General features: G+C 47.0%; 3 protein-coding genes across 8 annotated transcripts in view, besides 4 other annotated features; 1 reads left to right on the plus strand and 2 right to left on the minus strand.

Moving 5' to 3' along the window:
* Positions 1-134: 134 nt before the first annotated feature.
* On the minus strand, positions 135-9,865 carry Chtf8 (CTF8, chromosome transmission fidelity factor 8). 2 transcript variants are annotated; one of them, NM_145412.4, is made up of 4 exons: positions 9,773-9,865; positions 3,573-3,628; positions 3,192-3,309; positions 135-2,798 (listed from the first exon to the last, which is right to left on the minus strand). In NM_145412.4, exons 2-4 carry the CDS (start codon positions 3,593-3,595, stop codon positions 2,574-2,576), a joined length of 366 nt encoding a protein of 121 aa, NP_663387.3. In that variant the 5' UTR covers positions 3,596-3,628; positions 9,773-9,865; the 3' UTR covers positions 135-2,573. The 2 variants fall into 2 exon arrangements, with proteins under 2 accessions (NP_663387.3, NP_001351115.1); NM_001364186.2 differs by having other exon boundaries at positions 9,405-9,865.
* Positions 135-9,865, minus strand: Derpc (DERPC proline and glycine rich nuclear protein). 4 transcript variants are annotated; one of them, NM_001378376.1, is made up of 4 exons: positions 9,773-9,865; positions 3,573-3,628; positions 3,192-3,309; positions 135-2,798 (listed from the first exon to the last, which is right to left on the minus strand). In NM_001378376.1, exon 4 carries the CDS (start codon positions 2,575-2,577, stop codon positions 976-978), a length of 1,602 nt encoding a protein of 533 aa, NP_001365305.1. In that variant the 5' UTR covers positions 2,578-2,798; positions 3,192-3,309; positions 3,573-3,628; positions 9,773-9,865; the 3' UTR covers positions 135-975. The 4 variants fall into 4 exon arrangements, with proteins under 4 accessions (NP_001365305.1, NP_001365306.1, NP_001365308.1 ...); NM_001378377.1 differs by having other exon boundaries at positions 9,405-9,865; NM_001378379.1 differs by lacking the exon at positions 3,192-3,309.
* Positions 8,522-8,596: a conserved region, noted in NCBI's record as "conserved region; m8a region conserved between human, mouse, rat and dog". NCBI's record gives the evidence for it as "EXISTENCE:sequence alignment evidence [ECO:0000200][PMID:17784790]".
* Positions 8,536-8,582: an enhancer, noted in NCBI's record as "m8a fragment". NCBI's record gives its function as "high activity enhancer in undifferentiated mouse and human ES cells, and in differentiated mouse ES cells" and the evidence as "EXISTENCE:reporter gene assay evidence [ECO:0000049][PMID:17784790]".
* Positions 8,547-8,553: a transcriptional cis regulatory region, noted in NCBI's record as "motif 8a; CACGTGG; binds to ES cell factor(s)". NCBI's record gives its function as "necessary for full enhancer activity in ES cells" and the evidence as "EXISTENCE:site-directed mutagenesis evidence [ECO:0005528][PMID:17784790]".
* Positions 8,565-8,572: a transcriptional cis regulatory region, noted in NCBI's record as "motif 8a; CACGTGGC; binds to ES cell factor(s)". NCBI's record gives its function as "necessary for full enhancer activity in ES cells" and the evidence as "EXISTENCE:site-directed mutagenesis evidence [ECO:0005528][PMID:17784790]".
* A 46-nt stretch (positions 9,866-9,911) lies between the features above and the next one.
* Utp4 (UTP4 small subunit processome component) overlaps positions 9,912-26,776 on the plus strand; it is a 29,455-nt gene continuing 12,590 nt past the window's right edge. The window contains exons 1-9 of one of the 2 annotated variants that reach the window (NM_011574.2): positions 9,912-9,984; positions 10,863-11,023; positions 14,332-14,523; positions 14,714-14,798; positions 17,118-17,207; positions 20,505-20,716; positions 22,397-22,568; positions 22,662-22,753; positions 24,477-24,573. In NM_011574.2, coding sequence (NP_035704.2) covers positions 10,865-11,023; positions 14,332-14,523; positions 14,714-14,798; positions 17,118-17,207; positions 20,505-20,716; positions 22,397-22,568; positions 22,662-22,753; positions 24,477-24,573 — 1,099 coding nt within the window. In that variant the 5' untranslated portion in view covers positions 9,912-9,984; positions 10,863-10,864. The remainder of the gene's footprint in view (positions 9,985-10,862; positions 11,024-14,331; positions 14,524-14,713; positions 14,799-17,117; positions 17,208-20,504; positions 20,717-22,396; positions 22,569-22,661; positions 22,754-24,476; positions 24,574-26,776) is intronic. The other variant, NM_001358982.1, reaches the window with a different exon arrangement.

Here is a 26,776-nt window from a genome sequence, read left to right on the forward strand (position 1 = left end):
CCTCAAATTATTCTACAAAATAGAATCGGAAGAATGAGTGAAGGCTAACCAAAGCTTGTATCCTCAAATACAAGCATGTTGGACGGCAGGTAATAAACAGGGTTGTTGTCATTTTAAAAAAAACAAGCAGAGAGTAAACAGAACAAAATGGAGCGACAGCAGCAGCCCTCTCACCCATTTATTAAAGAAACAGTAAGAAAAGATACAATGGAGGAAAACCAACCATCCTTCACATCAAGCTGAACACAGCACAGTGATTTCCCTTTCATCCCTCCACCCCCCCCCCAGCCCCCCCACTTCCCATCCATCGCAGTTTAAGTTTTGAGGTTCTTTGATTGGGAGGACCAGTGAGGAGGGAGCTGGCTGATCGGAGGAAGCTTAAATCTGTCCACCTCTAAGTCCCAGAAGAAAGGAGCCGCAGGCCCAGTCAAGCAGAAATGTGGTGGGTCTGTGGCGTGGGTGTCCACCTCCCATTCTGTGTTCAAGCCCCCAGGGAAAGGTCTGGCAGTAGAACATGACTAGGTCCAGGGAGCCGGGTCAGAGTTACCGAAGCATGGCCCGCTCACCAATGCAGCGTCACTAGACAGCAAGCGAGCCAATTCTCCAGCGGTGAGTGGGGAACTAGGACCTGCAGGCCAATGTATCCCTGAGGAAAAGTCCACGAGAACAGTTCAAGGAACTAGTAAGAAACAAGGGGCAGAAAGCTGTGGGACAAAAGCACAGAGGCTTCCGGAAGGCCAGAGAGCCTTTTCCTTGAGGCCAGGATCACCCCATCTGCCATAGTCCATGGCTCACAAATAACATTTTGCCTTTAGTCAAGAAAAAAGCAGAGGAAAAAGAAGGTTCATTTGAACTCGAGCCCCAGCTATGTTCTTCAGACTGTACTTCCATATCTACTCTTTTATCTAAGAGACAGCCCCAGCTCAGAACCACAGTGCTTAAATAACAAAAGTGGCCCTGGAAGAAAAATGGTATTTAAGGGGGTAACATTCCATTTGGGTACATTGCAGCCATTGGACCCCCTGGCCTGGGGAAAGCAGCTGGATTTGAGCCAGGGAGGCTGCCTACCCTAGGAAATGGGACCAAAGTCTTACCTACAGGGCCATTCATCCTTGGAAAGGAAGCTGGGTTAAGGCCCAGGGTCCCCGTTGGTCTTGCAAAAGGAGCTGGGTTGATACCCACAGGGCCTGCTGGAGAAGAGCCCAGGTGCCCCGCAGCTGACCTGGGGAAAGCAACTTGACCTGGGCCTAATGGACCAGCAGACCTTGGGAAGGCAGCTGGACTTGGACCCTGCAGGCCAGTGGCCCTTGGAAAGTTAGCTGGGTTGGGGCCTAGTGGCCCAGAGGCTCTTGGGAAAACTGCTTGATTTGAGCCCTGGAGGCCAGCAGACCTCTGAAAGGTGCCTGGATTTGAGGCCAATGTGCCAGAAGACTGAGAGAAGGCATTTGGGTTCAGTCCTCCTGATCCTGTCCCCCTTGGAAAGACTCCAGCATTTACCCCCATGGGGCCACCTGGTCTTGAGAAATGAGCTGAATTAGGACCCATGGGGCCAGGAGCCCTTGACATGGGAGAGGGATTTGGCCCTGGAAGGCCAAGTCCTCGAGAGCTAGGACCTGTGTTTGGACCTATGGGGCCAGGTACTCTTGTCATGGTGGGCGGGTTTGTGCCCATGTTTCCAGAAGCCTGGGAAAAAGAAACTGAATTTGTCCCTAAAAGACCTGCTGCCCTCAGGATGGGGGCAAGATCTAAGCCTTGAGGTCCAGCCATTCTTAAGTTAAGACCAGATCCTGTACCTAAGAGGCCACCTGCTCTGTTGTCCAGATTTGGGCCTGGGCCTAGGCCACCAGCTCTTGGGTTGGGCCCAAGACCTGGTCCTAAGCCACATGCTCGTGGGTTGGGACCCAGGCCTGGGCCTGGAAACATACCCGACCTAGGGGCCGGGTTTGTACCTAAAAAGCTTGATCTCAGATTTGGACTTGGTCCAGGACCCAGGCCAACTGGCCTAGGATTGGGAGGACCAGTCCCAGAGGACAAAACACCTGCCCTCATGTTGGGTCCACATCCAGGGACCATGGGGCCACCACTTCTAGGGTCAGGACTTGCTCCCAGAAGTCCGCCTGCCCTTGGGTTGGCCATAGGACCAGGTCCAGGAAGCCCTCCTAATCTGGGGTTAGACATAGGCCCTGGGCCTGGAAGAGCCCCTGTTCTAGGGTTTAAACCTGGTCCTGGTCCTGGTCCCAACAGGCCTCCTGGCCTTGGGAAGGAAACTGCACCTGTGCCAGTGGGATTCATCCCTCTTGGGAAAGAAGTCATGCCTGGGTCGCGAGCACCAGCAGCAAAGTGTGCTGGGTTTGACGCCAAAGAGCCTGATGGATTCTGAAAAGGAGCTGCATTCCTTGGAAATGGAGCCAGGTTTCCACCAAGAGAACCTGCTGCCATAAGGAAAGGATCTGAGTTCACACCCATTGGGTGGCCTGCGTTCATAACAGGCCCTCCGTCCAGCCGTCCTCGAGGTGGCAATGGAGCACGAGTCCAAGGAGTTGGTCGCTCTCTAGGGAAAATCCGGGGTTCTTTCATACTTTCTTGGGGACGTTGGTGATAATAGGCTTGGGGCGAGTTTTGAAAAGGATCTTGTTTTTGATGAGTGCTGTCACCAAGTACTGGGTGCCAGTCCCTCGACCGGGCTCATCACAGTCCTGCTTCCCAGGAGTGTGTTTGACAAGGACTGCAAAAGGTTTCTCCAGGTGGATGGTTTTCCCATACAGGATATGATGGCCCACGATCAGCACAGGGATTCCCTTTGGCAGAACAGAAGGAGATGCCTAAGGTTGAGGGCAAGGCCGTTCCTTTCAGGGGCCTTTTAAAGCTGCTCTTGCAGCAATGCTGGCACCTCCAGCCCCTGGTCTGGCTCTATCACTGTTAAAAAACCACATTGGCAATCCACCCTTGTGCCCTTTCATTCTTTGCAGCCCCACGTAAACAGCATTTCTACTTTTAGGACTCTAGCAGATTCCCAACGGCTCCATTCCTCTGCTACTCCAGAAGGTGGGGACAGCAAGCAGCTAGCTCTACAGACTGGCTAACCTGGAGCAACAAACCCGAGGACAGTCCTCACGCTGGGTCCTGGGAGCACCACCTTGGTGGAGCTTGCTTTACTGAGGCATAAGGCAGGGAAAGAAAAGCCCCCTCACCTCAGTGGTGTAATGTAGGTCTCCCAGGAGGTTTCCAGCTAATCCGGTGCTGTAGCGAGCCTCGATCTCCCCCTGTAGCTCCATCAGCACCCATTCTGCCAGGCCTTCAGCCCCCGTACTGAAAGTAAAGGGCTGGCGGTTACAATATTTTTGAGCGGTGAAGGATGAGTAGTGTCCTACACCTACACCACCATTAGAAGCCCAAAGGAACTCTGTTGAATACAAGTTCTCGGGAAACTGGGCAGTACTGAGAACTGAAATATAGATTGTAATGCAAGAATGTATAGAAGATGTACCTGAGGACCCTAATTCCTTCAGAAGAATGTAAAACCAGTATAGCCCTTAACACTCAAGCTAAGTAAAATCTTAAAATGTACTCACCTGGAAATAACAATTTGCACCATGAGCCTTCCTTCTTTAAAAATGCAACTGAAAAACTAGAGGGGGGGAAAAAAACCTTTTAGGATAGCAATAATTATAAATAATTATATTTATCACTTAATTGTATGATAGGCACTTTCCCCACTTTCAGACAGGTCTCTAGTGCACGCTACCCTTGAACTCCCTATGGCTGAGGCTGACCTTTAACTTCGGATTCTCCTGCCAGTCTCACAAATGCTAGGTCAGCATTCTGCCAACTGAGTTTTACACTTCCAGCCCAATGTGTGGCAGGAACTTAGAATTCTAAGTGCTTTTAAACATGTTACTCTATTGCTCTAGCAATGTCAAAAGGGTTAGGCTTTCTTGCTGTTTCTGAACATATAGATTACAGTTGTTAATGACAATCATTGGACTGGTGATCCACTCAGGTGTATTACAACAAATGGTAAGGCAATTTTTTTTTTTTTTTTTGAGACAGGGTTTCTTTCACTATGTAACTCTGGTGATCCTGAAACTGTGTAGACCAGACTAACCTTGACTCATAGAGATCCATCTGCCTCCCCAGTTGTGTGTTTAAAGGATTGTGCCACGTGCCTAGTAGTAAGCTGATTTCTAATGTAACTCAGCTACAGACTACCTTTCACTTAGCTGAGGGAGGGAGTTCCTGTATCTTCACATTATACAACAGCGCCACCAGGTGGCAATTTGGAGCACCCTAAAAGCCTGCTGCTAGCTGGCTTCATTTTCCCTTGTACCTGCCATTAACAGAGATTGAATTGGGGAATCAAAGCTACAGTGTTTGGTTGTCTCTTGAATGAGACAATATATAGTGTTACCAGTCATGGTACAAAAAGCCAACAGATTTTATAATTGTACTCAAAACGCAGAAAAAATATTAATCAGGATTTTTTTTCTGGCCTGGGGCTTGGTATAGCATATTCTTAACCTCAGCTTCTAGAGAGCTAGGTCGACAAGGGGCAGCTGCCATTTGAGGGGTTTCTTTACTGGTTCTTGTCGCTTTGGACCTCCAGTAGGCTTATATCATGACAGAACCTCTTTCCAGAGCACCAAACACACTGGGTCAGCAGTTAACATATTTTAAATGTTTACTATGGACTACATGCTATGCACATGTGTACATGGTATCTCAACCAACACAGCAACTCTAATGATAACCATTTATTCCTATTTTGCATTTGAGGCTACTGGGTCATATACAAATAAAAATCATGTATTCATATGTGGTACACACTCAACTAGAGTATAGAGAGCAAAGACAAGAAACTAGCCCATCTAGTTACTTAAAAGTCACTACTTAATTTTCCCTTCCTAAAGGACAGAACCAGGTATCAGCAAGAATGAAGAGGAATCAGGAGAGCGTGCAGCCAGGAACATGTGTAAGTGCTGTTCACATCAGCACAAGGGCACCAACACTAGATCTGTGAGCTAGTGAGTCTCTGTACCCAAAGAGGCTGTGGCCCTACCGAGAAAAGGCAAAGATCTTTGTGCTTATAAGACCCTTTGCAGAACTTAACTTTTGAGACCAGGTCCATCTTTGAATTTCCAATCCCTCTGTTTTAATCTCATACACTGGATCAAAAGCACTGAGTCCTGCTGCCAGAGCATCTCCAAAGTGAATCAATCCAAATTCAAAAGGCTGAGTTCCGGTTCCAGCTTGTAAGGTGGAAAGCTACTGTATGATCACGCTCAGGTCACTAAATGACTAGGTCGCTGACACCTAGATGATGACTCACTAGTGTGATGACTAAATATAACTCATGCAAGACTTTAGACTCCTATTGAGAATAGCTAATATTTTAGATTGGGAAGTAAGCAATTCAGCATTTGACAGTCTAACTTTGATTATAATTCATAAAGATTGTAAAAGGCCAAGGCTGCACAGACCAAGTTCTTTCAAATAAGCTTTTGTTGACTGATACTGTGTATGATGTGTAAGCTGCAAAAAAAAAGTGGCCTAAAAAAAGCAATAAAGAATTCACATCTGTGAACATCATATTCTAAACATGGGGAAGAAGATAATACTCTACGTCCTGGATCCAGGAAGATGGCTCAGACATGCGAGTATGAACACCTGAGCTCCACTCTCCAGTGCCCATGAAGACACTAAACATACAGCACTAGCATCTGCAACCGCAGTGGCTTTCTGAGACAGGAGGCAAAGGAAAACTCCAAAGCCTGAAGGGTTGCAGTGGAACCAAGACTTTGTGTCTCAGGCAGAAGACAAGACTGATACTTACTGACCTCTACACATGCACATATGCTACACACACATACCAAAATACGCTTCCTGAAAATTTCAATTTTCCTGTGCTTTTTATCCACAGGAAATAGACAGTATGGCTGCCAAATTTTCTCAGTGAATTCTCTGCTTCCTGGACAGACTATCAGAATAAGAATTCACAATGAACTAAGAAAAGCAGACACCTGACCTCTGATTTGGGGTAGCACTTGCAAACCTACCCATGCAGGTTCAACTGAAAACATACATCTTTATATACAGCTGCAGGAAGCCTTGCCTGAGTTATTTCTATTGATCCTGGCAAACACCTAGCAATGCCTTGGAAACAGTAACTGTGTGGCTTACAGCCTGGCCATTCTGTTGCTGTACCCCATCAACCCTGTAAAATGTTTTATGCTAAATCAAATTAGGTGACTTACACGGATATAAAAGGAAATGTGTCAGTCTAGCTTAGAGACACCTGTATATCCATATGATTATACCTATGTGATCTCTCTGTGTGTGTGTGTGTGTGTGTGTGTGTGTGTGTGTGTGTGTGTGTATCTCAGGGCTTGAGATTTCCTGTAGCATCTATTACTCCTGTTCTTGCTCCTTGAGGTCACCAGAAAACTGTCCATGGGGCTAGCTTACATATTGATTTGAGAGCACAACCGACAGAGGTAACAGGAGTATGACCACGTGTCCCAATTAGCATACATTTTATTCAAAGGGTCTCAAAAGCCAGGTGTGGTGCTATGCATCTGTAATCCCTGCCCTTCAGGCTGAGGCAGGACAACTCAGGAAGACCCTGTCTCCAACAACAAAGGTGGGTGTGAGGGAAACTTAAAAAGAGGTGAAGCCTCGTACAAGCAGAACACCTACAATCTGAGAACATGTTTCCAAGTAGAAAAAAAATTTAAACATAATATTAGGCTGCTAGTATCAAATGTCAAGATTTCTCAGTTTTCGGGCTATTCATCTGCTAAATCAATGCAAAGATTCCAATATCTGAAGCACTTGTGTGAATTTCCAATGCTGTTTAAGAAGCCAAATTCTGGTAATAGTAACAAATAACAAAAATGTTACAATGAAAATTCTGTGTGGCATCAATTTCTGAGTCTTCAGTCTCACTTCATGCTAACACTAAGAATCGACCAGTTTCTAGGACTAAGATTTGCCTTGATTAGAAAGCAGCACAGTGTTACCAATACCAAAAGATTTCATCTCCATACTCTTTGGACTGCTTACTGGATTATCTCATCCCATCCTGACAACCAGCTCAAGTTAGGCATGGTTATCAAACTCCCTTTCAGGTAACAAGGCTTAGAAAAGCTGAAGGCTAAGCAATTGGTCGCATAGCTAATTAATAACCAGTAAAGCAGGATGTGACTTTAGCCATTCCACTGTGTGGTCTGCACACCAGCCCTCCTCATACACAACTTCTGAGATCCATCTACCTTGCAATTGCCCTCATTCTCCTGCAAATCTGAAAGAAGCCTTGTCCCTTGCAATGAAAGCAGCTAAAATCCAAGCTGATACATCAAAGTAGCTGATAAACTATTACCTTATCCATGTTTAGGCTTTAAAAGTCAAATTCAATGCCACCTTCAAGATTCAAAATTATACCCTAAACCCTCTCTCTACCCCTCATCAAGGAAAAAAAGAAGTCATGAAGACTGAGGACTTTTTTGCCGTGGGTTCACTTTAATCTCTGACCAAACCCAATTCTCATCCTCTGCTCTCTAAATCATTACATATTAAAGGATTACTAATGTCTTAGAGAACAGCCTGATCAGTGACCCTCATAATGGTAACTTCCCAAAATAAAATGTGGTGTAAGTATGGTATGTACCCAACCATACAAACAGAAAAACAAAGGACTGTGATTCAATGATTTAAATCTAATGACACAAAATCTTCTATGACTAAATCATGTTTTATAAATGTCCATTTTATTAGCCTGGTCTACAGACTGAATTCCAGGACTGCCAGGGATATACAGAGAAACCTGGTCTCAAAGGAAAAAAAATCCATTACAATGTATCTAAACACTTTGTGTGGTCTGCTAAAGATTAAACCAGTGAACAAGATAGACACTATCTCTACCTGTATTTTTGAATTTTGTCTGTTTTAAAGGGAATATGTTCTAATTCTTCAAAACTATACTTTAAAATTTTTCTTTAAAAAATTAGGATAAAGTGGCTTAACCATTTCATAGTAAAAAAAGTTAGCTGTTTCCTAGAATATGTCAAGTAGAACATCACTACCACCAAATTGGTAACTACTGTGAATGTTTACAATGGACAAAATAGGCTATAAAAACAGTAGGTCATCAAAGTCAACTTTATACAACTGGAGAACAATTCAAAGGCTTTAGGCAGGGTTTACTGAGATGCTTCAGGGCTTAAACTCTGGAAAGTCATTTCTCTAAATATGACAACTATTTCTCTATGTGCCTTTCTAGCAAACAACCAACCTTGTGAGTTTTATATATGACTGAATACAAATCATTTTTATTACCAGTGTCATGGTGGTTGTGTGACTGAAGGGGATGTTTGACCCAGTTTTCTAAGGAGAACTTGTCTCTTAATAGAGTTGTTACTAAGTCTAAACTACTTTAAATGAGACACTTGCTCCCCTCCAAAAAGGGGCTGTGGAGGGAAGGTAGAACTGAATGCTTCCGAACTTTTCATTAGTGAAGAATGTTTTCAAAACGTGTTTAGAGACTATGCATCCACGTGGTACGTTCCCATCACGTGGCAGGATTCCTCCACTGGAGGGAATCAATTACTGTTATTTGTAGACAATGGGTAGAAAAGATGGCTTCGGTTGATTTGAGTTACTCCGGTTTTCTCCATCTTCTGCTACTCTGCCACCCCATCTCAACCTTCCCTCCTCTTCCTGCCCTCACAACCTCCTCCTCCCAACCCTTTCTGGCCGCGCGGCAGTTGTGGGGGAGGTCCCCCTCCTTGCTGGAGTCTTCCATTTCTTCTATCTCCTCCACCCTTGAGCTCCCCTCCCCCCTCCTTCAACTAGACAAGATTTTTTCTAACTCCCTCTTGCCCGTTTCTCCAACTTCCTTCAAACTATCCCAAACTACTATTGGAACCGTTTTATCAAGGTCTTTAACCCTCTACCTACCCCCCTAAGAAACTATCCCTCCCCACCTCACTCTTAAACTGCTTTTCTCCACGGCCCCCATCCGTCTTCATAGCCCCAGCCTTCTCCCGAAGAGTCCTCTTTCAACTACCTTCCTCTACCACTCAAATACGAGCCAAAACCGTTCCCAGTCCCGCTACTCTAGGACACCACCCTTCTCAACTTTAGGATTCATTCACTCCTCCCACAAAGCGCCCGAGACCACTTTGCAAGAATCCTCCAAATAATGCCCCCCCTAGCAGCTTCCTCCTCCCCACTACCATGATTTAATAAAATAAAGGTCCCCTGAAACAAGCCTCACATTTCTGTCCGTTCCGCCCCAAACCCCTTTTGAGTCTCGGGCTGCCATTCCCGCTACTTTCTGAGTTCCAAGTCCACTCGACTCCAGCAAGCCTCCCGACCGGGGACTGAGCCCCTTTCCCCCCCGCACCTACCTCGTGGATCCGGCCCGCGCCGCCCCCTGCTCCGTCCTCCGCCCGCGCTCCGTCAGCCTTTCCGCCCTTCTCCCACTCCACCCGACTCCCTCGCTCCCTTCCTTCCGTCCTTGCCCAGTTCCCGGTCCCCAAGCGCCCCTGGCTGGCGGCGGGCTAGCCTCGGCCCGCGCGGCCCTCACTCTCCCGGGCCCAGCACGCGCCCCTCCCCCGCCCGCTCCCCGCCCCTCCGCTCGCCATTCTTCTCGCCGAGCCGCGCGCCCCGCCCGGCCCCGGCTGCCTAGCTGGCCCATCCTCCGCGCTCTCGCCGCGGTCCCCGCCTCCGGCCTCGTTCCCCGCGGCCTCCCGCGCCCCTCCGCCCGCGGCCTGACCTGCAATGGCGGCCGCCGAGCGCGGCGCCGCGCGGCCAACGGGCGACAACCGAACCTCCCGCCGCCGTCGCCGCCGCCGCGAGCATTGCCTGCGCACTTCCGGCCTCGCGCCGCGGAGTACTTCCGGGACGGCGCTGTCGAGTGCGCAAGCGCGCACGTGGGGCCGGGGCGGAGAGAAGCGAGGTCCGGGGTTGGCGAGTTCCCGGCGGTAGGTGAGTTCGGGGAGAACTCCGGGGGCAGCTAAAACCCACTGTTCGGAAGGGGTGTGGTTCACCTGGGGTCGGAGGCCCGCGGACCTTGTTGGATGCTCAGTTCTTGAGGCCGAGGGGAAGCTACTCCGCTCCGTGGACCTGGGAGAGCAGGGCTGGCGGACACCCCGCGCGCTTTAGTGGCTCATCAGAACGTGCCCGCTCTGCCTGTGGCTCCCTTGAGGATAGAAGAGTAAGGGACGTACAAGTTCCACTCCCAGTAGGTGTGTGTCAGGTAGCTGCTAGATCAGGCAGGCTGGAAGAGACCACCAAGTTCTGTCGCTGCCTACTCGTGCTCTGGGATTCCCCTCCCCCATCTACCCTATGTCACTGTCTTACTAGAGTGGGTCTGTAATTTGCAGACTCAGTAAATTTTTGTTTGTTTGTTTTTGTTTTTTTTCGAGACAGGGTTTCTCTGTATAGCCCTGGCTGTCCTGAAACTCACTTTGTAGACCAGGCTGGCCTCGAACTTAGAAATCCGCCTGTCTCAGCCTCCGGAGTGCTGGGATTAAAGGCGTGCACCACCACGCCCGACCAGACTCAGTAATGTTGAGGAGAAAAGTATTGGTAAAATGCCGGTCTCAAACCCTCTTCCTCCAAAAAGATGGAGGAATAGAGTTAGCCTTTGGGGGGAGGCGGGGGGTGGGTGGGGATTAAGTTGTTGAAACTTCCCTACTGAATTTCTGGAGACCGAAGAGTCTTGCTGGGGCACACCAGCATTATTAAAAATGAACTTAAGTGAGAGATCATGGGACCTCCTATCCAACAGTGATGATGGTAAATTGAATGCATAGGAGATTCTCCGGGTTAATGCTTAACAGTGATTCTTTTTGTCCCTCCAGGAATGGGTGAATTTAAGGTCCATCGAGTACGTTTCTTTAATTACGTTCCATCAGGTATCCGGTGTGTGGCTTACAATAATCAGTCAAACAGATTGGCTGTTTCACGAACAGATGGCACGGTGGAAATTTATAACTTGTCAGCAAACTATTTTCAGGAGAAAGTAAGTCTTTGGGGGAGCCTGGTGTGGTAGCCCTGATGTTAATTTTCTTAACTTCAATTCTACAACTTATGAGCCCTATCTTCAGATAGATCAATTGACTCTTCCTGCTGTGGAATTGCTTAGAACTTCTGTAGCATATCTGGGGTCCCTTGATGCACCCATCAAGGGAAAAGCAGCCCAGGGGTTTGAGCTATCTCAAGCTGTTTAGAAAGCTCCTGCCTGGGAATTGTGTGCCGTTTGAGGCCTGAAGCTTGCTGGATCTTTTGGCCACTACAAGAAAGAAAGAAAAAAATTGTTGAGATCATTGTGATTCTGGTATAATGGCATTTCTTGCTGAAGGTCTTACTATGCCTTCCATGGACAGTGGAAAGGTCACAAACATTGTAATATCAGAAAATTTTACTAACACGGCAGCAAGCAGACTCCCAGTTCACCTGTCTCCAAGGATGTAGGCTTGTTTGTCTATTTGGGAACAGAGGAGACTTTTCATTAGATGAAATGTTTCTTTTGTGTGTGCCAGAATTTTGCCTACATGCATGTATGTACACTTGAGGTGTACCTAATACCCATGGTGGTCAGGAGAGGGCATTCGATCCCCTAGAATTGGATTTAGAAGTGGTTATGAACTACCATTTAGTGCTGGGAACCCTTCACAAGAACAGGTGCTCTGAGCCATCTCAACAACTGTTGAGCCATCTCTCCAACGCCAAAGACTTTCTCCTCATGAACACTGGTTACTAATGTTCTTGAGGTGCAACATGCAACTCAGTTCAAAAGAGAAGCGATGGGTGGTTGAGTTGTCAGTACCCAGCAGGCTAGGGCTTGAGATGTAGGCATTCTGTAAACGTTGCCAAGAATGAGTGTCAGGAACTGGTAAGGAAACATGTCAGAGCTTTTACATTCGTGGAGAAAGGTCTGTAAACAGACAGTTTCTCCCCTGTATAATAAAGCTGACAGCTAGCTTAAGGGATCCTGCATAGCTCTGGCTTACTGAAGAACTATTGTGTGTAGAAGAGTGGCAAGTCCTTGCCCACAGCAAGTTGGTCACTGCTAGAAACACGACAAACATGCTTGGGTGGACACCTGTTGCATAGTGTGACTTTCCTGTGTGTCGTTTATAACTACTATACTTGCATAACTTGTATTTTTGCTTAGTGCCTCTTTTCACTGCTAACCTTAAATTCTGTAAGATGGGGGACTACATCAGCAATGTTTGTGACTGTACTCCGGTGCTATGTCTGGTACAAAGCCACTGCTAAGTTAATGTTGGGGGATTCAGTCCTCCATTTTTTTCCCCTACCCTTCTTATTTTAAGCAGCTACCTAATTCAGTCTCCTATTTTCTCCATGTCTCCTTTCCTATTCATTAAATTGCTAGCCTCTGGCCAAGTGAGATGGCTCAGTGAGAAAAGGTCCTTGCTTCTGAGACTGAAGTCCTGGGTTTGATCTCTGTAGCCCACATGGTGGAAGGAGAGACCAACTCCTGCAGTTGCCGTCTGACCTTCATATGCCCATACACAACATGTACATACACTCAGTAAATAAGTTTAATAAAAATCTTAAGGGCTGCTGGCCTCAGTCACATCACTCTCAGAGCAAGGCAAATAGTCAGAATAAAATGGTTAGGAGCAAAGAGAGCTGTGTTCCCGTCATTCTATTGACTTAGGCTTTTCAGGCAAGCCACTTTACCCATTTGTCTCTTGGCCTTGCAAGTTCAGATAGGAAACATTGTTTGTGTCAAGCAGACATAAAATTAAAATGCCATGATATATATGAAAATATTGAATGCCCAGAAAGTACTTGTAATCTGAGACTGTGTGGTAGCAGTACATGCCTTTAATTCCAGAAGACAAAACCAAGCTTATCTTTATGAGTTCTGGGCCAGCCTGATCTACATAAAGAGTTCTATCTTGGACAGTGAGGGCTACATAGTGTGAGGCCCTGCCTCAAAAGAAAAGAAAAAAGGGACCTGAGTCCTGAGTAGAAAGCTGGAGTGGACTGAATTATTTCTTAAGCGCCCCTTCCAGGTGAAATGGACACAAAATTGAGGCAGATATAAAGTGTGCATGCTGGCATTTAGCATATATGCAGTGATGCATCTCTTGATGGAGGTCTGTTTTGAGAAATGTATTGATAGTTGATTGCTAGAGAGTTGGCTTATGAAACCTACCACCGTGTAGCCTTATTCCTAAACTATAGACACCTAAAACATGTAACTGCTTTGGAATCTCATGGGCAGTTGTAACACAATAGGAAATATTTGTGTGAAAAACAAACCAGCCCCAGGTGGTTTGTCTTTGGCTTATTTAAGAGCGGCACGATTTGGTGGAAACGTATTCCGGCAATAATTCGATCCCAATTTTAGCAAAGCATGCATAAATCTCCTTGAGGGACAAAGTAAGCTAAATGCAGAGCAGACACTGAAACTCTTTGTAAAGTTCATAAAGATAGATTCTGTACGTGGACTGGGAGAACAAGCTGAAGGCAAGAGTCTGCGAGAGGATCGGATGCTGAAGAAGTCTGGCCACTCAGATATTACAGAACTCACCAGGCTAGTGAGTTCCCAGCCTTCTGGGAGGGTAACAGGTTCTGCACTCCTCCCCTTGATGGAACAACCCTGTGTGCTAACATTCCAGGTTCCCCTAGCACTTACCTGTGAGCACAGAGAACTCCAAGTTTGTAATAATAGTTTTTAGAAAATTGATACTTCAGGTAATAGTGGCACAAGCCTTGAATCCCAGCACTTGGGAGGCAGAAGCAGGTGGGTCTTTCTGAATTTGAGACCAGAGCAAATTACAGGACATCCAGAGCTATTACTCTGTTTTAAGACAGAGAAACTGTCTCAAAAAACAAGCAATAAAAAATAAATATTAGATACTTTGTATCCAACTGGACACTAGCCCAACTTTTTTATGCATGGGGACTGCCACAGCCTGCTCCCACCTCCCACCCTCTTCAGGTGTCCTACCTCTGCTTCCTGAGGACTGAGATTAGAGTTATATAAGCCACCACACCTGCTGAGTCAATCTTGAATCTCCTCATTCTCAAATATTATTTGATCGTCTGCTACATTAGTTCTAGTCTAAAAGAGAGAAATGTATAACATGTAATGTTAAGTAACTAATATTTGAAGCTGAAAGAAAGAAAGTGTCTAATAGACACAGCCGTTTGATAGTGACAAGCTACTAGTTATTTGTGGGGAAATACTTTTGAGTGCCAGTGACTGAGGCATTCATAGCAAGTTGGGAAGATATGCTGCTTTGTGGTTTTGAACTCACGGCAGGTTGTGAAATGATGGTACTTCTGTAGTTTTTCCCAGGTCATGAGTCTCGGGGTACCGAAGCCCTGTGTTGGGCAGGAGGACAGCGGCTCTTTAGTGCTGGACTGAACGGAGAAATCCTTGAGTATGACCTACAGGCACTAAACATCAAGTACACTTTGGATGCCTTTGGAGGACCCATCTGGAGTATGACCGCCAGCCCCAGTGGCTCTCAACTTTTGGTCAGTAAGCTAGTATTGATAATACAAAATACAGTAGTCTTGATGGTCAGTCCCTTCCCCGTCTCACAAGCTGTTTTGGTTTGTTTTGATTTTAGGCAAGTGATAGCTTTAGAGAAGAAACGCTTGTGCATGGGGGTATTAGTTCTGTATAAAGGCTCATTTAGTCTGTTTTCTACTCGTCTCTAATCAGGTTGGTTGTGAAGATGGCTCCGTGAAACTATTTGAAGTCACCCCAGAAAAAATCCAGTTTGCAAGAAATTTTGATCGGCAAAAAAGTAAGGCTTGTTTTGGGTTCGGGCAATGAACAGCTTCAACAAGAGGTTGTCTGTTTGTGTCACCAAAGGGACAGGATATTTTCCTGTGGCTATAGGATATGCTGTGTAGATTTTCTCTGAGCACAAGGGGAGTTCTAGAAGGCATCCCATTAGGTATCCCATTAGGTAGCATAGTTGTGAAATTCAAAGTAGAAAGCTAGTGTTCCTGTGAAAATGAGTGTATTGTTTATCACCTGCATTTTAGTCCAGGTTTATGTTGTGATAAACTCCCATGCCCAGAAGCAACTTGGAGAAGAACAGGTTTATTTCAGCTTCCACAGCACAGTCCATCAAAAGTTGTAGCTGGGGCAGAAACTCAAACAGGGCAGGACCCTGGAGGCAGGAGCTGATGCAGAGGCCATGGAGGGGTGCTACTTGCTTAGCCTGCTTTCTTTGTTTGCTTGTTTTTTTTGTTTGTTTGTTTTTTGTTTTTCGAGACAGGGTTTCTTTGTATAGCCCTGGCTGTCCTGGAACTCACTTTGTAGACCAGGCTGGCCTCGAACTCAGAAATCCAGCTGCCTCTGCCTCCCGAGTGCTGGGATCAAAGGCGTGCACCACCACGCCCGGCTTAGCCTGCTTTCTTATAGCACCCAGGAGCACCAGTCCTGGGGTGTCACCACCAACCCTGGGCTGGGCCCCTCCCACGTTAATTAACAATCAAGAAAGTGTACCTCAAGTTCACCCACAGGCCAGTCTAGTTGGGACATTTTCTCAATTGAGGGTCTCTCCAAAATGACTCTGGCTTTGTCAAGTTGACATAGAATCAGTAGTGTGCTCCTACAGAAACTCCTGCTTTGTGAAATGTAAACAGCTGTGCCTAGGGTCTTAACTACCCTACTAAATGATGTGCTTTTTGAGGCTGATTCCTCTGTGGGACTAGGCAACCTTTAACTCCCGTCCTCCGGCCTCCTGAATGCTGAGATTAGAGATTTATACCACAGCAAAGCTGCCACGCCTTTGTTCCCCCCTTCTCCTGCTTTTTATGACAGGGGTTCTCACACTGGAGCCTGCACTCGCCTGGCACACCGTGTAGCCCTGGCTGGCAGAAGAAAAGGGGAGTGTATTTCTTAACCCTACTAGCCAATCTAAATGCCATGGGGAGTGTCGTGAGCAGCTGTTGGGGTTGGGGCTCTGGCACGTCCCAGCACTGGGGTGCAGAGCAGGGTTTCATAAGCACTTTGTGAAATACTGAGCACAACAGTACTGAGGCTTTGGAGCACTACAGCCTCTGCTAACTCTGGGTGTAGCAGGGAAACAGCCAGACAGTCTGGAAATAGACTGTGTGCTGCTAGAACTTGATTTAAGAAAACCAACAGTTAGCCAGGCGTGGTGGCGCACGCCTTTAGTCCCAGCACTTGGGAGGCAGAGGCAGGTGGATTTCTGAGTTCCAGGACAGCCAGGGCTACACAGAGAAACCCTGACTTGAAAAACAAACAAACAACAAACAAACCCAACAGTGAGTTGTAGTTTGTTGGTGCCTGTTTTGGAGAGTAGTGACCTTGATGTGTATTCTCTATGTCCTTTGGTAATTTTGTCAAGTTGACAAAAAAACTTGCCGGGCGTGGTGGCGCATGCCTTTAATCCCAGCACTCGGAAGGCAGGGGCAGGCAGATTTCTGAGTTCGAGGCCAGCCTGGTCTACAGAGTGAGTTCCAGGACAGCCAGGGCTACACAGAGAAACCCTGTCTTGAAAAAACAAAAACAAAAAAAAACAAAAACAAAAACCTTACCAGCTCAACCACCAAAAAAGAAAGAAAATTAAAAACATAATTATGACAGGTTAACAGCAGTTGGTTCTGAGAAATGTAATGTTAAATGATCTCACTGTGTGACCATCAGCAGGCAGGCAGGCAGGCAGGCCTGCACAAACCAAGGTGGCCAATGTCACTGGGCAGTACAATCCTGTGAGCGTGCCCTCCTATATTCAGTGCATCCTTGTTTGTAATGTCAATATTTGTTCATGACCATACATGTTTGGGCACTCGTGCAAGTATGTCTTTTTAATCTGTGAGAAGTCAGTGTCTGTGCACACGGAAATTTCCTTAGGTTATCACCACACCATTGTCAAAAGAAAACATATTTACACATTTTCCTCAACTGTTTATACAAAGTGAGTTGCCGGATGCTTTATTGTGGGTCCCAGGACAGCTTATCAACCATGGTGGCTGAGGAAACTTAAGCTGAGCTGTGCCAGCCCTGCGGGTGACTGTGGAAGGAGAGCCCCGTTAGGTTTGGTTGTTTATTTGGATGTCACCTTTTTTGCTGTTTTCTTACTCCTAAGGTCGGATTCTCAGTCTCTGCTGGCACCCTGCGGGTACCCACGTCGCAGCTGGTTCCTTAGACTACATTAGCGTGTTTGATGTCAAATCAGGTGATTGTCTCTCTATTTAGTACATTTGGGGTGTGGGTTTTGTCAGGGTTACTTTTCTCAGTTTCTGAATCTTGACTTAGCCTAACTCTTCACTAATCTCCACCAGTCCATCACAAATCTCACCCCTTGTTTTCTGTGCGTTTGTTCTGTGTGTGTGTTTGTGTGTCTGTCTCTGCATTTCCGTTATGTGTGCATGTATGCCTCTGTAAGTGCTGACCAGAGGGGATGTGAGACCTTCTCCTTATTGCTTGTGTTCCCTGATTTTTTTGCTGCACAGTCTTTTGCTGAACCTGGAGATAGAGTTCACTTTTTGTTTTTAATATAATCTGGGGCAAGAAACTAGTCCTGATGATCCTCCCGTCTCCAGTCCCTCTGTGCTGAGGTTATAGGTGTCCAGGGGACCGTGCCTGGCTTTTACACATGTCCTAGAATCCAGGCTTCCTTCTCTGTCTCTGTCTGTCTGTCTCTCTGTCTCTCTCTCTCTCTTTCCTTGCATAGAAAGCCCTCATAACTACTGAGCCATCTCTAGCCTCCTATTGGTGGGTTTGATTACCACTGCTGCTTTTGGGGGAACCTCCACTCTTCAGTGGGGACTGGCCACATTCTTTATAAGGAGATAAGAAAGTAGCTTTTTTTACTCTAATGACTTTTTTTCTGTTCTTGGCCTGGAAAATTGGGCTATTAGACACCTTTAGTGTGAGCTTGCCTCTAACTTGTTAGATTAGCATATTTATACATGCAAGATACAGAGACAAAATGGGTCAGACATGTCTTGTTGTTTTTTCTTTCTCCTCAGTGCCTGACTTGTGTGATTCTTTGTCCTTATTACACATGCCCACAACCTAAGAACTCCTTCAGGCTTTTTTCAAAAAGTAGGAATCCCCCTGTCCCTTCTCCCACTCCTCAAAGTGGGCCACTGCAGCTGTGAGCTGACTGTTTTGGGCTCTGCTATACATGACATGTTCATGATTCTGGATTGTGGTTTTTAATCTCTGTACGTTATTGACTTCAACACCTGAGTCTTCCCTTTGTACCTTGTGTCATAAGTGTCCGAGCACACGGTCTCCTGCTCCTTCCCACATGCTCCTTTGTGACTGGGTTCCGGTAAGCAGTCAGCTGTTTCCATCATGGCCCCACGTTCACCACTCACAAAGGAAGTTACTTTCCTTCCTTCCCGTCTGCTTCCTGTTTAGTTTTCTTCCTCTCCCTGCGTTCTTCTACTTGACTCTTGAAATCTTTCAGCTGTGTAAGCTGACTAAAAACACATCTGAGTATTTTGGTGGTTTTGTTTGTTTTTCCTGCCATTTCTATGTCCTTAAAAATAAGTTTCTTTGTTTTGACTTCTGGTCTTGCTTAGCCGCTTGGGACATGCTGCACACACAAGGGTGGGGTTGGAAGACGGGTGTTTCGGTCTTTCCAGGGTCCCTTTTGCTTCTGTGTTTAGGATTCCCTCTTTGCCTGTTAGGAAGTCTAATGCCTTTCTAATTATTGTGTGGACAGAGAGTTAAGCTTCTGGTTGGTCCCTAGGGCTTTTGAGCATGCCTTTCCCGCTTTCCTTTCCTGTGTGGACAGTTTCGTGGTTGGAAAGCCAGCCCAGGCCCCCGAGTGCCCCCAGCCCCTGTTTTACCCTGAAGTCATCACACTTGCTGATGTCTGAGTGTGTTGTGGGTTTGGCTTTGGTTAGTTGGCTTTTGTCTTGTGCCAGTCAGTTGTGCTCTGAAGATGAGTTCCCCCTTGCCTTGCTGGTGTTTTGTTACTTCAGTGCTGACTTTCTGTCTTCTGACTTTTTCGGCCTTTCTTACTCTTTGATCTTTCCTGACTTCACTGCTTGCTAAGGTAAGTTTGTTGTTTTTCTATCTTAGTCTTTGTAGTGGGATTTTTCACTTAGCCACCTCCAAAGGTCTTTCAGCTGCTGGAGACTAAACCTGGGCCTTCGCTAAGCTGTGTTCTGGAACTAAGCCTGCGGCCTCTGAGGCTGATCTTTCTTTTTTAAGAGCTGTAGTTTGGTTTTTGATTATGTGTGCTCATGAAGCAATCTGCTAGGACTGTAGTTATGGGTGGTGCTGGGAACCAAACTCCAGGCTTCTGCAAGAACAGCAAACACTGAACAACTCGCTGTCTCTCCAGCCCTACCATTAGTGACATCCGGCAAGTGTTCTGTCTCTCCAGCCCCACTGTTAGTGACATCCGGCAAGTGTTCTGCGCCCTTCCTGTCCTTCTGTTTATTTTCTTGTTGTTTCTATTAGTCTCCTTGGCTTTTCTCAGTAGAGGAGACTTTCTTCCCATGCCATGTGTGCTGTTTGCGCCTGTCACCATAGTGGGGCTCTTGAGTATGGCCTTCCCTGCAGAGAGGTATCTTGGTGGCCTATCTGGGGACTTGTGAAGTCATAAGCTTATACTTTTTTTTTTCTTGAGTGACTTGAAATCAATCAGTTGGGTTTTTGGGGGGGGGTCGGTGGGGGGGTCCTAGAGATCAACCAACCCTGAGCGTTCCATGTTCTGCCACTGAGCTGCACTCTCAGACTCCCCCATTCTGTCCCCGTGAGTCCTGTAAGTACAGGCCCAGCTGTCAGTGTTCTGAGGAGGAGAAATCTGGTGTTGTCGGCATTCAAGTTAGCAGTTTCACTGGACCGTTTTCCTTCCAGACACCTCTGTCCCAGCCTCAGTTCCCAACGCTTTTTATGTAAGAAAGTCTTCTCTGGAGATAGAGTTTAGTTAATATCCGGCAGCTTACTCAGGAGATTGCTACCTCGAGGTCCAGCAGCCTCTAGATGACCTTTTGACCAGTCCCTCCTGTGGGTGTCAAGAATAAGTCAAGTGGCTTCTTGGCTTTCCTTAAGGCTAACCTGCATCTTGGTTTCAAGGTCCTGCTTGGTTGCCACCCTGAGTCTTTGACACTGTCTTCTTTTCTCCCTGTCCTATAAACAGAGTGTGGGGAGAGTTCAGGGTGTGATGTGTACATGCAGTACATGATGTGTACATGCAGGGTGTGATGTGTACATGCAGGGTGTGATGTGTACATGCAGTGTGCCAGCTTTTAAGTGAACAGGGATCCTTCCATGCCAGTGCCCCAGAAGGAATGCCAGTCCTTTTGCTCTCTCTTTCTCCCTCCCTTTTTTCCTCCCTCCTGCGAACTTCACCCCTTCCTTTTCAGGATCCCATTTTGGAATTTTAAAACAGTTCGACCCAGCTACCATTTTACTCCCTAACTATATGTTCAGGCATCTAACTCCATGTATGCTTGCCTGTGCAGTTTTGAAAAACTAAAACTAAACGTGTGCCTTTCTTACTTTTCAGGGAGCATAATTCGTAAGATGGTTTTAGATAGGCAACACCTGGGAGTGACTAAGTCCAGGTGCATAGTGTGGGGTGTTGCCTTCTTGTCCGACGGCACTGTCATAAGTGTGGACTCTGTTGGAAAGGTGCAGTTGTGGGACTCTGCTACTGGGACACTCGTTAAGAGTCATCTCGTCGCAAATGCTGATGTGCAGTCTATTGCTGTTGCTGATGTGAGTATGGTCGCAGCCCAGGTCTTCCCTGAACTTACGGTCCTCCTGCCTCAGCCTCTGAGTAGCTAGGATTTAGGCTTGTGTGACAAGCCTATCTTCCAAGTCAGTCGTAGGTCTTTCCTTTCCCATACAATGCTTATGTGACTTAGAAGGATTCAGTTTTTTATCACAACTAACTTTCTTGTTATTGTTAATTTAAAGCTATTTTTACATGTTTCTGCTCATACTAAGCGTAGTTTGTATATAGTTACATGTCACCTAATGGCGGGAAGGATCACATTCTGAGAAGCCCATCGGGTGATTTCAACATTGTATGAGCGTCATAGAGTGTATTTAGGCAGACAGATAGTAGGGGAAGCTACTGTGTTGCGCACCTAATGTACCAATTGTGTGTACTCTTTTTTTACACAACTAACAACAGAGAAATTTAAATCCTTCTAAACCGTGTAAGCAGTGACATCATAGAAATCCATACCGTGTTGAAATCCATACAAGTGTTGAACTTCATAAAGATGTTTTACTAAGCTGACAAGATGGCTCAGTGGGTAATGACACTTGGCGCCAAGTAAAGAGAGAAGAGATGCAGTAGATTTCATTTAAGAAGATGCTACCTCTAAGGAAGTACAAATACTAAGTGCCTTGTTTGAAAGTGGAAGAGGGTTAGGTTATCTTTCAAGATTTGTAGCAGAGAGAAATCTTGTCTCAAAAAGCAAAATAAAATTTTTTTAAATTATATGTACTTTTTTATTTTATGTACATTGGTGTTTTACCTGCATGTCTGTCTGTGTGAGGGTGTTGAATCCTCTGCAATGGGAGTTAGAGACAGTTGTGAGCTGCCATGTAGTTGCTGGGAATTGAGCCCTGGTCCTCTTGAAAGAGCAGCCAGTGCTCTTAACCACTGAGCCGTGTCTCTCTAACCTCCACTTTTTAATATGCATGAGTGTTTTACCTGTGTGTCTCTGGATCCCTTGGATCTGGGGTTGCAGACAGCTGTGAGCTGGCATATGGGTGCTGAGAATTGAACCCAGGTCTCCACCACCCCACCCCCTTTTAAAATAAATATTTGATTATGTGTGGGTGTGGATATGCGTACAAGCGTGTAGAAGTCAGAGGCTTCAATACGTTTGGAGCAGGAGTTCTGTAGAAGGTTGCAAGCTGCATTATGTGAGTGCTGGGAACTGAACTCGGGTCCACTGACAGCAGTAGTGCCCTCAACCTCAGAACCAGCTCTCCAGCCCGAAGGTTTTAAAATCTTACAGCAAGATAAAAATCTCCCACCTAAACCAACCTAAAGTACAGTCTAACGGTATGCTTACACCAGCTTCATTGTGAGTTTTGAGTAATGTTTTATGTACAGCTATGATGTCACTGGGAATTGGGAACTTTTTTGGATGATATTTTGGCTTGTCATTAAATGTGTAGCTTGTGACTGGCCATACTGATTGACACAATTGGCCATACTAATTGGTAATGTTGTCAGCAGGGGGCGCATGGCTACCCATGTTTGAGCTTGCTTCTCTGATGGAACTGCTACTGGGAGCCTCCCTGCTAATTCAGGGCAAGAGGGGTTTTTTGACTTTTTTTTTGTCTCCTGAGCTGCCCAGATAGAAAACCTGAAGGAATATTTTCCTGTCTGGTATGTTTTGTTGACATCTATCCCCTCATGATTTAATTTCTCAGCAAGAAGACAGTTTTGTGGTGGGCACCGCCGAGGGCACGGTATTCCATTTCCAGCTGGTGTCCATGACTTCCAACAGCAGTGAGAAGCAGTGGGTGCGGACGAAACCGTTCCAGCATCACACTCATGACGTGCGTGCTGTGGCCCACAGCCCAACAGCCCTGATCTCAGGAGGTAGGTCCTCCCCCAGCCAGCTGCTCCTGGCTGCCGGTTCTGGCTCAGGCTGTTCTCTTCATGAAAGCCATCTCTTACCGCATGTTCCCACAGGCACCGACACCCACCTGGTTATTCGGCCTCTCATGGAGAGAGTGGAGGTAAAGAATTACGATGCTGCTCTCCGAAAGATCACGTTCCCCCATGTGAGTAGCCCCCTGGCACCCTCAGTATCTCTCCCTCTGCCCAGTAAGACAGCTCGCACTTCCTATGCTCTCTTCATTGTATTCTGAGGCAAGCCTCCTTGAAGACATCCACTATGTGTACATGTACGTGAATATTGTGATAATGAGGAGGTGTAGGTGTTGGGAAGGTCTTCTCAATTTGTAGGATGGTGCCATCTACCTTGAAAGGACCACTACTAGCCTGGTTCTCCACCTAAGGGTAGAGCCACCCACCCTTACAAACAAGCTAACCAGACTCCCATGAAGCACGGTTACTGAGGGCGGGGTGTTTCTCCAGAAAGGAAGCTCAGGACGATGTTTGCACTTTACACACACAGTTTAGGCCTGGACATGTGCGCCCCGTGGTCCCTGCAAACAAAGCAGCTCATCTTGCAGCTCGTAACTGTCTGTACCTCCAGGTCAAGAGCTCTGTTTTTATCTCTTCAGGTACTGCATGAATGTGGTGCACAGACATATATGCAGGCCAAACACCCACACACCTACAGTAAAAAATCCACATTTTTCATGTATGTGGTTTGATAGTCAGACATAGTCCTCATTCCCCCGCCCCACCTTTGACTTTAAAGACAGGATTGGATTATGTAGTCCTGTCTGGCTTTGTTATCCCTACATAGAGTACACTAACCTTGAACTCATGGAGCTCCATTTGGTACCAGGAACTCAGTGTCTCTTGGCTGAATCCTTCTCTGTCCTTCTCTATCCCAGTCTGAGTCACCATTCGTGGATTCCTTTTCAGGGACTTCCTTAAGAATTTCCTTTTTTGTTTGTTTTGTTTTTAGACAGGATTTCTCTGTGTAGCACTAGCTGTCCTAGAACTCTTTGTAGACCAGGGTGGTCTAGAACTCAGAGATCTCTTGCTTCTGCCTCCCGAGTGCTGGGATTAAAGACATGCACACGTGACCAGCTTCGTAGTCTCCTTTTATCAACGTCTGTGTCGTGCTACCCTATGCTCCTTGGGTTGTTCTAAAAGCACCGTGTTCATTTCTCTGTGTTTAAAAAACCTTTGGTTGCTATTGTCTTCAGCATAGAGCCCTAAATGTCTGGTGTGTTTGTGGAAACCTGTGTTGATCTTGGACTGTCCTGTCTCATTCAGCTTTTCCGTTCCCAAAAGTCTTTTCCATGCTGCTTTGCATCTGACCTTGAGGCACAATGAGAGGTCACACGCCCTTTCCTCCCTGGGACTTGTTACCTTGCCTTCTCTGCTTGACTAATCTTTACCAGTGAACTACTTCTGTTCTGTATATATTCCACGAGGCTAAGTTAGATGTGCTTTCTGCTCATCCTAGGTTTGTCCGTGTTAAATCTTGCACCATACCCTATATATAGCATGACTGCCTAGTCTATGTCATTTCTTTAGACGAGTCTTTAGGTCAGTGGCTATTTCATCACCATTGTGGTCTTGATTCCTAGGACAGTGGCTAGACTGTAGTAGGATTTAGGATATGTTTATCAAATAAATGAAGATCTAGGGTGTTTCGAGACTGTGTCTCAGTAAGTAGACTAGATTGGCTTTGAACTCACAGAGGTCCACATATTTCTGCCTTCCAAGTGGGGGCCACTGTACCCAGCTAAATAAATGGGTTTCAACAGTAGAGGAGCTGGTATGCTAAGATGTTGAATCGGGGAAACAAAGCAGTGGATGACCAGGTTGGCCTACTTACAACGTTTCAATTGTTGGCTGCAGCGGCGTCTCATTTCCTGTTCAAAAAGAAGGCAGCTTCTCCTTTTCCAGTTCGCGCATCACTTGGAACTGTGGAGACTAGGATCCACATCTGCAACAGGTATGTCTGGAGAAGAGGCTTTTGTTTTTGCTTTTGTTTTTTTAAAACTGGGAAGTATTTTAAAAAGAGGGGGGGAAAGGTGGGAGGGTGTGGCAAGAAGGGCTTTTGCATCCCTCACAAGTGCCGGCCTGGGAGCACAGGTCCCTGGATGTGAACCACAGTATCGGCCGGTACACGCACACAAAAGGAAACTGGAGACCAGCCATAATTGTGCATGCCATTAATCCCGGCACATGGGAGGCAGAGGCCTGTGCCAAGTCAAGAAAGAAAACAAATAAACTGGAAAGAGAATGCGAAGTAGCAAAATTGCAGTTGAAATTCTGCCTGTAGAAAATAAGCTGCATGGTGGCAATTCTCTGGCAGTGGAAACAGAAGAATCGAGCTCAGGACCAAGGCAGGAGCAGCCCTGAGCTTGCTGGACATGGCTGTGGCTGAGAATGTGTGCTGCCTTTATAGGATTCAGTTCACAGCACCTACGCTGGATGGTTCACGACCCCACGGAACTCTGGCTCGAGGGGACCTGACACCCTTTTCTGCCCTCCAAGTGATACCCACACACAGAGGCAGCTAACTAAAAACACACAAAAATCTTACAAATGCGGGAGGGCTTAGGCTTCTGTAAGATGCATGCAAGAGGTGATTGAGCTGACAGCTACGGAGTCAGGCTTTGCCCTGGCCTGCTGGATATAGAAGCAGGCTGTTGAGAACTGAGAAGGTAGAAGGCTGTGCAGAGGCAGTCCTGCGTGCAGACAGGCCACGGACTCTGAGTCTAGTTTAAGAGTGAATTCTCTTCCTTAGAATGTATTGAAATCTGCTCCTCCATCCCTGCATGTCTGTGGAGTGGGGCTTCAGCCATGTCAGACACGGTCTTCGAGCTCGTTTGCTGCTCTTTCGGGGCCAGCCTGTCAGAGAGTGCTGTGTACGTGGAGAACCAGTGCCAGCCTGTCAGCGCTGTGTACGTGGAGAACCAGTGCCAGCCTGTCAGAGTGCTGTGTACGTGGAGAACCAGTGCCAGCCTGTCAGAGCGCTGTGTACGTGGAGAACCAGTGCCAGCCTGTCAGCACTGTGTACGTGGAGAACCAGTGCCAGCCTGTCAGAGTGCTGTGTACGTGGAGAACCAGTGCCAGCCTGTCAGCGCTGTGTACGTGGAGAACCAGTGCCAGCCTGTCAGAGTGCTGTGTACGAGGAGAACCAGTGCCAGCCTGTCAGAGTGTGCTGTGTACGTGGAGAACCAGTGCCAGCCTGTCAGAGTGTGCTGTGTATGTGGAGAACCAGTGCCAGCCTGTCAGAGTGTGCTGTGTACATGGAGAACCAGTGCCAGCCTGTCAGAGTGCTGTGTACGTGGAGAACCAGTGCCAGCCTGTCAGAGTGTGCTGTGTATGTGGAGAACCAGTGCCAGCCTGTCAGAGTGCTGTGTACGTGGAGAACCAGTGCCAGCCTATCAGAGTGCTGTGTACGTGGAGAACCAGTGCCAGCCTGTCAGAGTGTGCTGTGTATGTGGAGAACCAGTGCCAGCCTGTCAGAGTGCTGTGTACGTGGAGAACCAGTGCCAGCCTGTCAGAGTGTGCTGTGTATGTGGAGAACCAGTGCCAGCCTGTCAGAGTGCTGTGTACGTGGAGAACCAGTGCCAGCCTATCAGACTGTGCTGTGTACGTGGAGAACCAGTGCCAGCCTGTCAGAGTGTGCTGTGTATGTGGAGAACCAGTGCCAGCCTGTCAGAGTGTGCTGTGTATGTGGAGAACCAGTGCCAGCCTGTCAGAGTGTGCTGTGTACGTGGAGAACCAGTGCCAGCCTGTCAGAGTGCTGTGTACGTGGAGAACCAGTGCCAGCCTGTCAGAGTGTGCTGTGTATGTGGAGAACCAGTGCCAGCCTGTCAGAGTGTGCTGTGTACGTGGAGAACCAGTGCCAGCCTGTCAGAGTGTGCCGTGTACGTGGAGAACCAGTGCCAGCCTGTCAGAGTGTGCTGTGTATGTGGAGAACCAGTGCCAGCCTGTCAGAGTGTGCTGTGTATGTGGAGAACCAGTGCCAGCCTGTCAGAGAGTGCTGTGTACGTGGAGAACCAGTGCCAGCCTGTCAGAGTGTGCTGTGTATGTGGAGAACCAGTGCCAGCCTGTAAGAGTGCTGTGTACGTGGAGAACCAGTGCCAGCCTATCAGAGTGCTGTGTACGTGGAGAACCAGTGCCAGCCTGTCAGAGTGTGCTGT

Source organism: Mus musculus, chromosome 8 (assembly GCF_000001635.26).
Source record: "Mus musculus strain C57BL/6J chromosome 8, GRCm38.p6 C57BL/6J".
NCBI classification, from domain to species: domain Eukaryota; kingdom Metazoa; phylum Chordata; class Mammalia; order Rodentia; family Muridae; genus Mus; species Mus musculus.